Below are 16,535 nucleotides of genomic sequence, written 5' to 3'. Positions count from 1 at the left end.
TATAACCTACATCTAAAACATTTATTGGATAAGCTAAAAATACAAAAACAAGAGAGCGCATGCTAAAATATTTTGCCTGCTTTATTGATGGAGACTATTTCCTTATTTTTGCATTTTTTAACAATGTATACCCATCCCTCACTGTTTTACTGATACTTTTTAAGTTTCTAAATATTTTTTCTCCCCTTGTTTTTGAATTTTTGGTAGATTTTTGGAATCCTCTTGGTTTATTCGTGTAGCACAGTTAAACATTTTGCCTGCTTAAACCCCTACTTTTCTTTTCATAATTTTATTACATCTAGTTTAAAAAGCCATACTTAAAAATCTTCATGATCTTATAAAACCCTTGTTATTTGTTCATTGTTTTTGAAAGAAAAAATGTGCCAATGTTAAATGCATAAAATATCTAGTTCCTTAATTCAAATACTATCGATGTATAAGTCTTTTATTAAGCTTCAAAAATTGAAAACAGAGTAGTAAAAATCCTTACATCACTATGAAGTGTGAAACCATATAAATTACATCTTGCATATTGTAAGAAATATTGATCAATTTAAATCCATAACTTCTATACTTTTCTCTCTTATACCTTAAAATATATCATAATGGCGGCTATCAGTACGCCAACACTTTGTATAAGATCTCCCATCACATGGATGAATGCTGCTCGTACATTTATATTACTTTGGTGAGAATGGCCACTGTGGTTGCTATGGTCACTGTCTTCTACATCCTGGTTATTTATAGTTTTATAATTCTGTCGTGCAGGTGAATCATGGGAATGAGAAATTCCTCCATGGCTATGGCTGTGCTGATGTAGAGTTAACCCCATGCTAAAAATACATAAAAATTTGTAAGGGTTCCGCGGAACCCAGTGTCTCGCCTACTTTTGCTGTAAATTCCAGGCTCAACAAAATCGAGGGAAAAAATCAATAAAAATATTCTGCTTGATACTATCTTTTGATTGTAAGAAGAATCGGTCCAAGTTTGGTAAAAATCCAGAATAGTTTATGAATCTAATAAATATTTTAAAAACTTTAACTGCAGACTGGATGTAATGTTAACTGGAAGAAAAACTAAGTCCATTTATAAGTAAAATACAGATACACAGGTACAAAATATAAACAAAATTTCTTTCTAGATACTAGCTTTTGATCATAAACAAGCTTCTGTCCAACTTTGGTACAAATCAAAAATAGTATACCCACAGAGTTAATATTGCAGGCAGAAAATCTAAGTCTATTTAAAGTAGAATACGGAAAAAATGGATTTATCGTTTTACAAAATTTACTTCTGAATACTATCTTATGATCATAAACAAGCTTCTGTCCAAGTTTGGTACAATCCAAGAATAGTTTAAGAAAGTTATTAAAATTCTAAAAACTTTAACCACAGAGTGAATGTAATGTTTTCCCGCAGAAAAACTAAGTCCATTTATAAGTAAAATAGGAAAAAAACAGAATTTCATTTTTACAAAATTTACTTCTGGATACTATCTAATGATCATAAACAAGCTTCTGTCCAAGTTTGGTAGAAATCCAGGATAGTTTAAGAAAGATATTAAAATTTCAAAAACTTTAACCACAGAGTGAATGTAATGTTTTCCCGCAGAAAAACTAAGTCCATTTATAAGTAAAATACGGAAAAAATGGAATTTTATTTTCACAAAATTTACTTCTGGATACTATCTTATGATCATAAACAAGCTTCTGTCCAAGTTTGGTACAAATCCAGTATGGTTTAAGAAAGTTATTAAAATTTCAAAAACTTTAACCACAGAGTGAATATTTGTGGACGCCGCCGACGACGACGGAATGTAGGATCGCTTAGTCTCGCTTTTTCGACTAAAGTCGAAGGCTCGACAAAAACATCAATTTTAGAGGATTCCTTGGTGTTATTTATAGCTTTATAATTCTGTCATGCAGGTGAATCATGGGAATGAGAAATTCCTCCATGACTATGGCTGTGCTGATGTAGGCTTAACCCCATACTAAAAATACATTAAAACATCAATTTTAGTGGATTCCTTTGTGTTATTTATAGTTTTATAATTCTGTCGTGCAGGTGAATCATGGGAATGAGAAATTTCTCCATGACTTTGGCTGTGCAAATGTAGGGTTAACCCCATGCTTTAAAATACATTAAAACATCAATTTAAGAGGATTCCTTTGCTAAGGTATGCATTAAGTGGAAATAAGGCACAATCTTTCATATATTGTGTGGGTATATGTACAGAGGAAGGGAAATACAAGAAAACTATATGTATTTATCTAATTTCTATTGGATTCAGTGACAACCAAGTAGGAACCTGATGCTCAGCGGTTGTTGTTTGTTGATGCTGGTCATAGGTGTTTCTTGTTTTTATATAGATCAAACGGTTGGTATTTCTGTTTGAATGGTTTTAGGCTAATAATTTTTCTGGTCTTTATAGCTTGCTGTTTGGTATGAGCCAAGGCTCCATTGTTGAAGGCTGTACTTTGATCTAAAACTATTAACTTTTACAAATTGTGATTTGGATGGAGAGTTATCTCAATGGCACACAAACCACATCCTCGTTAATATCTTTCTACAAAACAGTGTGTTTTTTACAGAATACTTACAATAAATTAAATGCCACGCCACAGGAAGCTATTATTAACATCACTGTAGCATTAATATCATAATCATTAGATATCAACCTTTTGATGGCCATATAAACTACGATACCAGTTAACACCCACAGCATTAATATAGACGATAATGCACCTAAAATTTCTAAAAACCAAAAAGAAAGAATATTTTAGAAAAATAATTAAAAAAATCTAAAAATTAACAAGGAAATTTATAAACTGACTAGTATTAACAAGCTTAAATATGTTTGCAAAATACAATGAAATTGCCTACCTACCTACCCTATTTTTTTCAGCCATTAGTTGAACACATGTATTTTATTTTTGGCCTTACTATACAATATTATTTTCATTTACCTTGTTCAAGGTTAACATCATTCTATGGTAGCATTTTTTTCAAGGTTATAATCATTCAATGGTAGCATTTTGTTCAAGGTTAACATCATTCAATGGTAGCATTTTGTTCAAGGTTAACATCATTCTATGGTAGCATTTTGTTCAAGGTTATAATCATTCAATGGTAGCATTTTGTTCCAGGTTAACATCATTCTATGGTAGCATTTTGTTCAAGGTTATAATCATTCAATGGTAGCATTTTGTTCAAGGTTATAATCATTCAATGGTAGCATTTTGTTCAAGGTTATAATCATTCAATGGTAGCATTTTGTTCAAGGTTATAATCATTCAATGGTAGCATTTTGTTCAAGGTTATGGTTAATTTACTGAAATTGTTTATTATCTCATTATTGATTTTGTATATACATTGAGTCATAGACCAAATTTGTTCTTTCAGTGTATGTTCATATGTCTTTGATTGAGTTGAGCCATTTCAATTGATAAATAATAGTGTGTCTTTCTATGTTGTGATGTTATACTATTGGTTCAGGTAAGGGTGAAGGTTGGTACCTATTAAACGGTTTAAACCTACTGCATTTGTTTGCACATGTCCTAAGTCAGCAACCTGATGTTCATTGGTTTTTGTTTGTTGATGTGGTTCATAAATGTTTCTCGTTTTTGAATATAGATTAGACAATTGGTTTTCCTGTTTGAATGGTTTTACAATAGTAATTTTGGAGCCCTTTATAGCTTGCTGTTTGGTGTGAGCAAAGGCTCCATTTTGAAGACCATACTTTTACATTTAATGGTTAGCTTTATACATCTTATACAGTGGATTCATTTTTATTCGTGGTATACCAATTTTCGTGGGTTTCGTGGGTCACAGCGAACCACGAATTTAAGAATTCAACGAAGAATAATCCTGATAAATGTGTATGGAGTCGGATGTTTATTTCCGGTTATGTTATGCAGTTCTAGTATAGTGTTGACTAGTGATAAACATTGTAACATAACACGGGTGTTTTTTTTGAAAGAAGATACAAGTATTTTAATTAAATCAATAATAAATATTTCGAATATCAGTGGTAATTTTATTTTTAAAATTTATTACAGCTGTTCATGGAAAATAACTGCAAGTTGTTAATTACTGTGTCATAGTTTGGTTTACCAGTGATTAAAAATCAATAGGATTAAGTACGGGGATATTGCCCGTAGGTAATATTGTTTATGACAGGAACATTTATTTTCACACCTTCTACTTATATGACTGTTTATTTTATCGTGATTAGGGAAATGAGCTTTCAATCATAAAGTTTTGATTACCTTATAGAATCCCAACAAACATTTATAAATTGTAGAACAAATAAATAATTAGTTGTCTATGTCCATTATTGTAATCTCAGTTTTCAATGAACACTTAAATCTAAAATGACCAAACGAGGATTTGACAATTCAAAACTTTTTGAATGAATTCCTTCTTTTTTGTTTGTTTTATTATTGATCAAACCAAGGAGGTTATATGATCTCCTAAATCAAAACGAAATCCACGAATTACGTATCTGATTTTTTTCTTTTGTAATCAGCGATCCACTTATTTAGGTATACCACGAAACGTCTTTTTTTCTCTATCCACAAAAATTGATACCCACAAAAATAAATGAATCCACAGTAGAATGAATAGTGTAACATCACAACATAAAAAAAAGACACACTATAAAATATCAATTTAAAAAACCAAATAAAAATGAGTTACCTGCTCTATACCACCCAAAGCTAAGTTTCTTGGTTGGTTGTCTCGAGGCAAGCAGCAAGGCTAACAAGCTCACCATAAAACTGGCAAAGTCTGTCAACAGGTGAGCGGCATCGGATATGATTGCTAAACTTCCAGCTATTACTCCACCTTATAAAACATTAAAAATAGAAATCAGTAATAAACTGTTAAAGTCTGTCACCAGATGAGCGACATCAGATATGATTGCTAAACTTCTAGCCACCTTATAAAACATCAAAAAACCAGATGCTCCGCAGGGCGTAGCTTTATACGACCGCAGAGGTTGAACCCTGAACGTTTGGGGCAAGTATGGACACAACATTCAGGCTGGATTCCGCTCTAAATTTGGATTGTGATTAAATAGTTGACACAGCATAGGTTTCTGACACAGAATGAATGTATTCAAATGAACTTAAAATTTTTGTTTTCTCTTAGAGCAATTCACTATGCTGTTGAATATTAATCCTCTCAAAAAATGTTTGAAGAAATTTTCTTTTTATTTATGAAATTTCAAATGAGAAAAATTGAACCCAATTTTTAAATCACATCCCCCTTTCCCTTATTCCAAAACTATTTTCAATTAAAATACTCTAATGGAGTTTGCAACAATTACTACTCATTTAAATACATCATAAAATATTAAGATGTAAAAAAACTGCTTGTTATCAATGAATGGTAAAGATTATTTAAATTTATCAGTTGGTAGTAAAAAGTGAATATACATTGTATATTGTATATAACAAAGATTTAAGTTGATTCTGGACAAAGAAAGATAACTCCAATTAAAAAAAATCTTGCAGATATTTCTTGCTTACTATACTGGACAAAGAAAGATAACTCTTAATTAAAAAAAAAATTGCTATTTCACAATATTGTGAAATTAGATATTTCTTGCCATTGCACAATACTGTGCAATTGAAAAGACTTGCTATTGCACAATACTTAATATAATAATTTTAGATCCTGATTTGGACCAACTTGAAAACTGGGCCCATAATCAAAAATCTAAGTACATGTTTAGATTCAGCATATCAAAGAGGACCAAGAATTTAATTTTTGTTAAAATCAAACTTAGTTTAATTTTGGACCCTTTGCACTTTAATTTAGACCAATATAAAACTGGACCAAAAATTAAGAATCTACATACACAGTTAGATTTGGCATATCAAAGAACCCCAATTATTCAATTTTTGATGAAATCAAACAATGTTTAATTTTGGACCTCGATTTGGGCCAACTTGAAAACTGGGCCAATAATCAAAAATCTAAGTACATTTTTAGATTCAGCATATCAAAGAACCCCAAGGTTTCAATTTTTGTTAAAATCAAACTAAGTTTAATTTTGGACCCTTTGGACCTTAATGTAGACCAATTTGAAAACGGGACCAAAAATTAAGAATATACATACACAGTTAGATTCGGCATATTAAAGAACCCCAATTATTCAATTTTGATGAAATCAAAAAAAGTTTAATTTTTGGACCCTTTGGGCCCCTTTTTAACTGTTGGGACCAAAACTCCCAAAATCAATACCAACCTTCCTTTTTATAGTCATAAACCTTGTGTTTAAATTTCATAGATTTCTACTTACTTATACTAACGCTATGGTGCGAAAACCAAGAAAAATGCTTATTTGGGTCCCTTTTTGGCCCCTAATTCCTAAACTGTTGGGACCGAAACTCCCAAAATCAATACCAACCTTCCTTTTGTGGTCATAAACATTGTGTTTAAATTTCATTGATTTCTATTTACTTTAACTAAAGTTATTGTGTGAAAACCAAGAATAATGCTTATTTGGGCCCTTTTTTGGCCCCTAATTCCTAAACTATTGATACCAAAACTCCCAAAATCAATCCCAACCTTTCTTTTGTGGTCATAAACCTTGTGTCAAAATTTCATAGATTTCTATTAACTTAAACTAAAGTTATAGTGCGAAAAACCAAGAAAATGCTTATTTGGGCCCTTTTTGGCCCGTAATTCCTAAAATGTTGGGACCAAAACTCCCAAAATCAATACCAGCCTTCCTTTTATGGTCATAAACCTTGTGTTAAAATTTCATAGATTTCTATTCACTTTTACTAAAGTTAGAGTGCGAAAACTAAAAGTATTCGGACGACGACGACGACGACGACGACGATGACGCCAACGTGATAGCAATATACGACAAAATTTTTTTCAAAATTTGCGGTCGTATAAAAATTGGAAGGGTTCCGCGGAACCCAGTGTCTAGCCTATTTTTGCTATAAATCGCAGGCTCAACAACAATGAGGAAAAAATCAATAAAAATAAATATTCCTCTTGTTACTATTTTATGATTGTAAGAAAATCTAAGTCCATTTAAAAGTAAATTACAGAAAAAAACAGAGTAATCTGTTTACAAACTTTACTTCTGGATACAATCTTATGATCATAAATATATAAGCTTCTGTCAAAGTTTGGTACAAACCCAGGATATTTTAAGAAAGTAATTAAAATTTTTAAAACTTTAACTGCAGAGTGAATATAATGGTTCCCCACAGAAAAACTAAGTCAATTTAAAAGTAAAATATGGAAAAAATAGATTTTTTTTTTTACAAAATTTACTTATGGATACTATCTAATGATCATAAACAAGCTTCTGTCCAAGTTTGGTACAAACCCAGCATAGTTTAAGAAAGTTATTAAAATTCTAAAAACTTTAACCACAGAGTGAATGTTTTGTTTCCCTGCAGAAAAAACTAAGTCCATTTATAGTAAAATACAGAAAAAATGGAATTTTATTTTTACAAAATTTACTTCTGGATACAATCTTATGATCATAAACAAACTTCTGTCAAAGTTTGGTAGAAATCCAGTATAGTTTAAGAAAGTTATTAAAATTTCAAAAACTTTAACCACAGAGTGAATATTTGTTGACGCCGCAGACGACACCGGAATGTAGGATCGCTTAGTCTCGCTTTTTCGACTAAAGTCGAAGGCTTGACAATAAAAATCAGTGAAAACTGTAAAAGTCTGTTAGCAGGTGAGCGACATCAGATATGATTGCTTAACTTCTAGCCACCTTATAAAACATCAAAAATAGAAATCAGTGAAAACTGTAAAAGTCTGTCAGCAGGTGAGCGACATCAGATATGATTGTTAAACTTCTAGCCACCTTATAAAACATCAAAAATTGAAATCAGTGAAAAAACTGGCAAATTCTGTCAGGAGGTGAGTGACATCAGATATGATTGCTTAACTTCTAGCCACCTTAATATAAAACATCAACCAGATGCTTCGCAGGGCGTAGCTTTATACGACCGCAGAGGTTGAACCCTGAACGGTTGGGGCAAGTATGGACACAACATTCAAGCTGGATTCAGCTCTAAATTTGGATTGTGATTAAATAGTTGACACAGCATAGGTTTCTGACACAGAATGAATGTGTTCTAATGAACTTAAAAATTTTGTTTTCTCTAAGAGCAATTCACTATGCTGTTCAATATCAATCCTCTCAAAATAATGTTTGAAGAAATTTTCTTTTTATTTATGAAATTTCAAATGAGAAAAATTGAACTCAATTTTTTAATCACATCCCCCTTTCCCTTATTCCAAAACTAATCTCAATTAAAATATTCTAATGGAGTTTGCAACAATAACTACTCATTTAAATACATCATAAAATAAACTAAATAAAATGTAAAAAAACTGCTTGTTATCACTGAATGGTAAAGATTATTTAAATTTATCAGTTGGTAGTAAAAAGTGAATATACATTGTATATTGTATATAACAAAGATTTAAGTTGATTCTGGACAAAGAAAGATAACTCCAATCAAAAAAAAATTTTGCAATAAGATATTTCTTGCTTACTATTTTGGACAAAGAAAGATAACTCTAATTGAAAAAAAATTTGCTATTTCACAATATTGTGAAATTAGATATTTCTTGCCATTGCACAATACTGTGCAATTGAAAAGACTTGCTATTCCACAATACTTAATATAATAATTTTAGATCCTGATTTGGACCAACTTGAAAACTGGGCCCATAATCAAAAATCTAAGTACATGTTTAGATTCAGCATATCAAAGAGGCCCAAGAATTTAATTTTTGTTAAAATCAAACTTAGTTTAATTTTGGACTCTTTGGACCTTAATGTAGGCCAATTTGAAAACGGGCCCAAAAATGAAGAATCTACATACACAGTTAGATTTGGCATATCAAAGAACCCCATTTATTCAATTTTTGATGAAATCAAAAAAGTTTAATTTTGGACCCCGATTTGGGCCAACTTGAAAACTGGGCCAATAATAAAAAATCTAAGTACATTTTTAGATTCAGCATATCAAAGAACCCCAAGGATTTAATTTTTGTTAAAATCAAACTAAGTTTAATTTTGGACCCTTTGGACCTTAATGTAGACCAATTTGAAAACGGGACCAAAAGTTAAGAATCTACATACACAGTAAGATTCGGCATATCAAAGAACCCCAATTATTCAATTTTGATGAAATCAAACAAAGTCTAATTTTGGACCCTTTGGGCCCCTTTTTCCTAAACTGTTGGGACCAAAACTCCCAAAATCAATACCAACTTTCCTTTTATGGTCATTAACCTTGTGTTTAAATTTCATAGATTTCTATTTACTTATACTAACGTTATGGTGCGAAAACCAAGAAAAATGCTTATTTGGGTCCCTTTTTGGCCCCTAATTCCTAAACTGTTGGGACCTAAACTCCCAAAATCTATACCAATCTTCCTTTTGTGGTCATAAACATTATGTTTAAATTTCATTGATTTCTATTTACTTAAACTAAAGTTATTGTGCGAAACCCCAGAATAATGCTTATTTGGGCCCTTTTTTGGCCCCTAATTCCTAAACTGTTAAAACCAAAACTCCCAAAATCAATCCCAACCTTTCTTTTGTGGTCATCAACCTTGTGTCAAAATTTCATAGATTTCTATTAACTTAAACTAAAGTTATAGTGCGAAAACCAAGAAAATGCTTATTTGGGCCCTTTTTGGCCCCTAATTCCTAAAATGTTGGGACCAAAACTCCCAAAATCAATACCAACCTTCCTTTTATGGTCATAAACCTTGTGTTAAAATTTCATAGATTTCTATTCACTTTTACTAAAGTTAGAGTGCGAAAACTAAAAGTATTCGGACGACGACGACGACAACGACGACGACGCCAACGTGATAGCAATATACGACGAAATTTTTTTTCAAAATTTGCGGTCGTATTAAAATAGAAATCAGTGAAAACTGTAAAGTCTGTCAGTAGGTGAGCAACATCAGATATGATTGCTTAACTTCTAGCCACCTTATAAAACATCAAAAATAGAAATCAGGGGTGGGTGGGGGTTGGGTGGAGAAGGTTTCAAACCAAATGTCCCAGTTGAAATGCATTGATTATCTAAACTAGAGGCTCTCAAGAGCCTGTATCGCTCACCTGATTCTACTTGGGTTTTTGAAATCATATAAAAAAATATAAAATTTGGCTAAAAGTGACAACACAACCTCATTTATAAGAAAAGGAACATGTTTAATTTCATTCAAAAGTCCCCCACTGGCGGCCATCTTGGATGACGGATCGGCTACAAAGTAACAACACTTGGTCAGCACCTCATAAGGAACATTCATGCCATGTTTGGTTTTATTCCATTCAGTGGTTCTCTAAAAGAAGTCATTTGTATGCATTTCCCATAGGGTCCTATGTTAAACTAAGTTCCCTGCTGGCGGCCATCTTGGATGATGGATCAGCTACAAAGTAACAACACTTGGTCAGCACCTCATAAGGAACATTCATGCAATGTTTGGTTTTATTCCATTCAGTGGTTCTCTAAAAGAAGTCATTTGTATGCATTTCCTTATAGGGTCCTATGTTAAACTAAGTCCCCCGCTGGCGGCAATCTTGGATAATGGATCGGCTACAAAGTAACAACACTTGGTCAGCACCACATTAGGAACATTCATGCCATGTTTGATTTCATTCCATTCAGTGGTTCTCTAAAAGAAGTCATTTGTATGCATTTCCCATAGGGTCCTATGTTAAACTAAGTCCCACGCTGGCGGCCATCTTGGATGATGGATCAGCTACAAAGTAACAACACTTGGTCAGCACCACATAAGGAACATTCATGCCATGTTTGGTTTCATTGCATTCAGTGGTTCACTAGAAGAAGTGATTTGTATGCATTTCCAATAGGGTCCTATGTTAAACTAAGTCCCCCGCTGGCTGCCTTCTTGGATAATGGATCAGCTACAAAGTAACAACACTTGGTCAGCACTCCATAAGGAACATTCATGCTATGTTTGGTTTCATTCCATTTAGTGGTTCTCTAGAAGAAGTCATTTGTATGCATTTCCCATAGGGTCCTATGTTAAACTAAGTCCCCCGCTGGCGGCCATCTTGGATGATGGATCGGCTAAAAAGTAACAACACTTGGTCAGCATCCCATAAGGAACATTCATGCTATGTTTGGTTTTATTCCATTCAGTGGTTCTCTAAAAGAAGTCATTTGTATGCATTTCCCATAGGGTCCTATGTTAAACTAAGTCCCCGGCTGGCGGCTATCTTGGATGATGGATCAGCAACAAAGTAACAACACTTGGTCAGCACCTCATAAGGAACATTCATGCCATGTTTGGTTACATTCCATTCAGTGGTTCTCTAAAAGAAGTCATTTGTATGCATTTCCCATAGGGTCCTATGTTAAACTAAGTCCCCCGCTGGCGGCCATCTTGGATGATGGATCGGCTACAAAGTAACAACACTTGGTCAGCACCCCATAAGGAACATTCATGCTATGTTTGGTTTTATTCCATTCAGTGGTTCTCTAAAAGAAGTCATTTGTATGCATTTCCCATAGGGTCCTGTGTTAAACTAAGTCCCCTGCTGGCGGCCATCTTTGATGATGGATCGGCTACAAAGTAACAACACTTGGTCAGCACCACATAAGGAACATTCATGCCATGTTTGGTTTCATTCCATTCAGTGGTTCACTAAAAGAAGTCATTTGTATGCATTTCCAATAGGGTGCTATGTTAAACTAAGTCCCCGCTGGTGGCCATCTTGGATAATGGATCGGCTACAAAGTAACAACACTTGGTCAGCACTCCATAAGGAATGAATATTCATGCTATGTTTGGTTTCATTCCATTTAGTGGTTCTCTAGAAGAAGTCATTTGTATGCATTTCCCATAGGGTCCTATGTTAAACTAAGTCCCCCGCTGGCGGCCATCTTGGATGATGGATCGGCTACAAAGTAACAACACTTGGTCAGCACCCCATTAGGATAATTCATGCTATGTTTGGTTTTATTCCATTCAGTGGTTCTCTAAAAGAAGTCATTTGTATGCATTTCCCATAGGGTCCTATGTTAAACTAAGTCCCCGGCTGGCGGCCATCTTGGATGATGGATCGGCAACAAAGTAACAAAACTTGGTCAGCACCTCATAAGGAACATTCATGCCATGTTTAGTTTCATTCCATTCAATGGTTCTCTAAAAGAAGTCATTTGTATGCATTTCCCATAGTGTCCTATGTTAAACTAAGTCCCCCGCTGGCGGCCATCTTGGATGATGGATCGGCTACAAAGTAACAACACTTGGTCAGCACCTCATAAGGAACATTCATGCCATGTTTGGTTCCATTCCATTCAGTGGTTCTCTAGAAGAAGTTCAAAATGTAAATTGTTAACGACGACGACGACGGACGACGACGGACGACGACGACGACGGACGACGGACGCCAAGTGGTGAGAAAAGCTCACTTGGCCCTTCGGGCCAGGTGAGCTAAAAAAAGGGGGTCAAACCTCCGGGACCTTCCCTCCTTTTCCCTGATTTATAAAATGATTTGTTTCTGGAACTTAGATCCACACTCAAACTATAAAATCTTACCTATAATTTCTGCCACCATAAATATGAGGCACAGCACACTGGCTAGAATCAATCTGTTCCTGGCTTTTTTGTCTACACCAGCTGTACTACGTAATGCATGACAATGTTCTGTAATAGAATTGTTATATATTCTGAAATTAGTAAAATTCATAAAATTCTAAAATAATGTGGTTTTTTATTGTGATTTTTAAATTACAAGTGAATTAGTTAACAACAAAATTAATTTCAAAAAGGCTGCTAGAAAAATAATACTGAAAATGTGACTTTTAATAATACAATATACCAATCAATATTTCACAATACATGTTGTCTGCTCTTTAGTCAGGTTGTTGTCTCCTTGACATATTCCCCATTTCCATTCTCAATTTTATGTTAATATAAAATTAAGTGCAAAATTTCCTTAATTTTCAGTCTTAAAAAAAGTCTGCCTAAACAGGACTTGTCTTATAATGTGACCTTGAACTATCATACTGTAAATATTCCTCAGTAATTTAATTAACTGGTGGATTAATCAAAACAAAATTTTATTTTTCATAGGGTACTTTACTTTTAAATCAGAATATCATCAAGATCTACCTGAATGTTAATTAGCTGCAGAACTCTAATGGTCATTGTTATATTTTTTGATTATTGTGGACCATAGTCTCCCAAATTGTCAAATATTATCAAAAGGACCTACAACTGTTCCATAGCAACCTGAATATCAGTGCTTGTGACATTACTAAGTGAGACTTATAATCAAATGTGTACTTGCAGAGAGACTAGACCATAACAGATGCAATCTAAATAAAAACTGACCTCTCCCATTGCTCCCATTTTCTGATATGTTGTGTGGGAGATCTTACGAAACATGTAAGTGACCTTGTAGGTGTGTCATTTTAGGCCAATGAAAATGAGTGTTCTACGATCTTGAAAGTTTATCCTGATGTAAAGGCATGTAACTCATTTCATTTAGGAAAAAATCGTCAGTCCAAATAATTTATAAACTTGGCTTATTAATAGGTCGCCAACACGTTTGCATATCATTATAAATTCATAACTTCCAGTTCACTCACATGTGACCTATAAGAGGGTTTCGTTAGATCTCCCACGCCATATATCAGAAAATGGGAGCGATGAAAGATCGGTTTTTAATTAAATTGTAACAGATGACACATGGAGCTGTCTGGAAATTCTGAGATCTGATCATCTGTCCCAAATTTTGTTGGGCTTGTGTTGCTAGACCTTTTGTATTATGTGTAGTGTTTTGCAGACATGTTTTTCTTTTCATCTTTTTCCTTTTTTCATGTTTTTTGCGAAGGTGTTACTTATTTCTTCATTTTGTAATTTTTACTGGTTACTTAATGTTAACCCAAAGAGTTCAGTCATTTTATTCCTCTGACCTAAGATGGCTGTATTAATGCATATATATGTATGGAAGAAAAATGGACAGAGAAGGATTAAATTATTTGAGGATCATATTTGTTTTTTTTTCATAAATCATCATCAAATATTGAATCTGGCAACATTTTCCTGTTTAGGTTGATTGATAAAAAGATTTTGTAAATTCAGAAATTATTTAGTGTATTTGGGTGGAATCAGAAAAAATGAGGCAAAAGTGTGACGAGCATGGTCAAAAATAAACATATTTTTTGGGGTTCAGGATTTGTCTCACCACCTTCACCATATCATTTATTTTAAGAAACTTAAGTGTCCAGACAAAGCATTAAGACATTAAGAATAATTTTAACTTTTAATAACTAACAAAATCAGTAATTTGAACAAATACAACTAAACATATACACAGGATTTACATCAATTAAGAATACATTAAAAGCATAAACATATTTCCTATTAATGCCAGGTTGATTAAGGAACATTTGGATACCAAATTCTCTATACATTATCGCCATCAATTTGAAAAAAATCCTGTTTTAGCACTTTATGTATGGCAGATTATGAATGACCTGGTTATAAAAGTTTAAATACAGAAAAAATTTACTTAAGAATATTAACAAAAACACCTTTCCATTAAAGACGCAACTTTTGGTAACAATCAGCAAAAAAAAATATACCAATATAGGCTACACTTTTAAAGTAATCATCTTTTTAGAAAAGCATCCATTTCTGGGATTTTGTCACACTCCTGACATATTTGACACATATCATATATATCAAAAAATATATAATATGAATGCATTTATCACATGTAGGAAGAAAAGTATCAAAAACCAGAAGGCAATTCTATCGAAATTTCATGAAATTATTGAATATATAGAATATGTTCTCTTTTTTTTTTAATCAACATAAGGGTGGAATCAGAAAAAAGAAGATTTTAACATATTGGGGCATATTGTTTCCCCCATTATATTTAGGAAAGTAAATTAAATGTCAAACCAACAAGTTCAATACCAGCTAACTTGCAGCCAAATTTCATTTAGATATCTTGTACCAGCCAAAAGTTTTATTAAAAAAACATGTCAAATTTGTCAGGAGTGTGACGCTTTTTGTGTGACAGGATTTTTTTTTAATAATTTACATGTTGAGTAAAAATTATTATGATGAATGCATGTACATGAAGATGGTTTATAATCATTCTTCAATACTAGGTTTTGTAGATTATAGATTGGTGTTATCATTGCACAAATATTATGTAAATAAATATACATTGTGAAAAGGTATGTACCAAAAATTAATATTGGCAAAATTTGATAATTTCTAAATTAAAGTGTTATGGTTGTATTTTAAAGGAGTATTTGTGTGTAAAACTGGTAAGTATTTATTGTATACATGTATAAGCTATCCATAAAAGGCTATACAGACATCCTGAGGTGCATAATTCACATATTGGATTAACTTCTATAAAAGCACCCAAAAATGTCAGGAGTGTGACAACTGTCAAATTTATATAATGCTTTTCATCTTACATTGTTATTTATTTTTCAGAAGCACCTGTTCCATAGAGAAGAAAAACATTTAGTGCAGCTGTGATAATCTATATGTTGAATCTACACACTTGATTTTTAGATGTCAGGAGTGTGACACTTTTTTTATACATTCAATGACATATATTGTTTAAATTTTGTATTTACATACCTTCTTCTATCAAAATTTTGACACCAAGTAACAATGGATCATTTTTTTTAATATGTAATTAAAATTTAAACAATGTCATTGAATGTATAAAAAAGGTGTCACACTCCTGACATCTAAAAATCAAGTGTGTAGATTCAACATATAGATTATCACAGCTGCAATAAATGTTTTTCTTCTCTATGGAACAGGTGCTTCTGAAAAATAAATAACAATGTAAGATGAAAAGCATTATATAAATTTGGTACATGTTTAAAGACAGTTGTCACACTCCTGACATTTTTGGGTGCTTGTATAGAAGTTAATCCAATATGTGAATTATGCACCTCAGGATGTCTGTATAGCCTTTTATGGATAGCTTATACATGTATACAATAAATACTTACCAGTTTTACACACAAATACTCCTTTAAAATACAACCATAACACTTTAATTTAGAAATTATCAAATTTTGCCAATATTAATTTTTGGTACATACCTTTTCATAATGTATATTTATTTACATAACATTTGTGCAATGATAACACCAATCTATAATCTACAAAACCTAGTATTGAAGAATGATTATAAACCATCTTCATATACATGCATTCATCATAATAATTTTTACTCAACATGTAAATTATTAAAAAAAAATCCTGTCACACAAAAAGCGTCACACTCCTGACAAATTTGACATGTTTTTTTAATAAAACTTTTGGCTGGTACAAGATATCTAAATGAAATTTGGCTGCAAATTAGCTGGTATTGAACTTGTTGGTTTGACATTTAATTTACTTTCCTAAATATAATGGGGCAAACAATATGCCCCAATATGTTAAAATCTTCATTTTTTCTGATTCCACCCATTTATCATTGCAAATTTTGAAGAATGAATAAC

The 16,535-nt window shown here is 32.6% G+C and overlaps 1 protein-coding gene across 2 annotated transcripts in view; it reads right to left on the bottom strand.

The window, feature by feature from the left end:
• LOC134690835 (proton-coupled zinc antiporter SLC30A2-like) overlaps positions 1-16,535 on the bottom strand; it is a 43,700-nt gene that overhangs the window by 6,133 nt on the left and 21,032 nt on the right. For both annotated transcript variants that reach the window (XM_063550940.1, XM_063550941.1), the window contains 4 exons: positions 12,583-12,690; positions 4,699-4,845; positions 2,601-2,754; positions 590-833 (listed from right to left, as the gene is read on the bottom strand). In XM_063550940.1, the coding sequence (XP_063407010.1) occupies positions 590-833; positions 2,601-2,754; positions 4,699-4,845; positions 12,583-12,690 (653 nt within the window). The remainder of the gene's footprint in view (positions 1-589; positions 834-2,600; positions 2,755-4,698; positions 4,846-12,582; positions 12,691-16,535) is intronic.

The sequence above is a fragment of the Mytilus trossulus genome, chromosome 11 (genome assembly GCF_036588685.1).
Source record: "Mytilus trossulus isolate FHL-02 chromosome 11, PNRI_Mtr1.1.1.hap1, whole genome shotgun sequence".
Taxonomy (NCBI): Eukaryota; Metazoa; Mollusca; class Bivalvia; order Mytilida; family Mytilidae; genus Mytilus; species Mytilus trossulus.
Note: the sequence above shows the minus strand (reverse complement) of the source record. Positions and strands in the feature narration are given on the sequence as shown.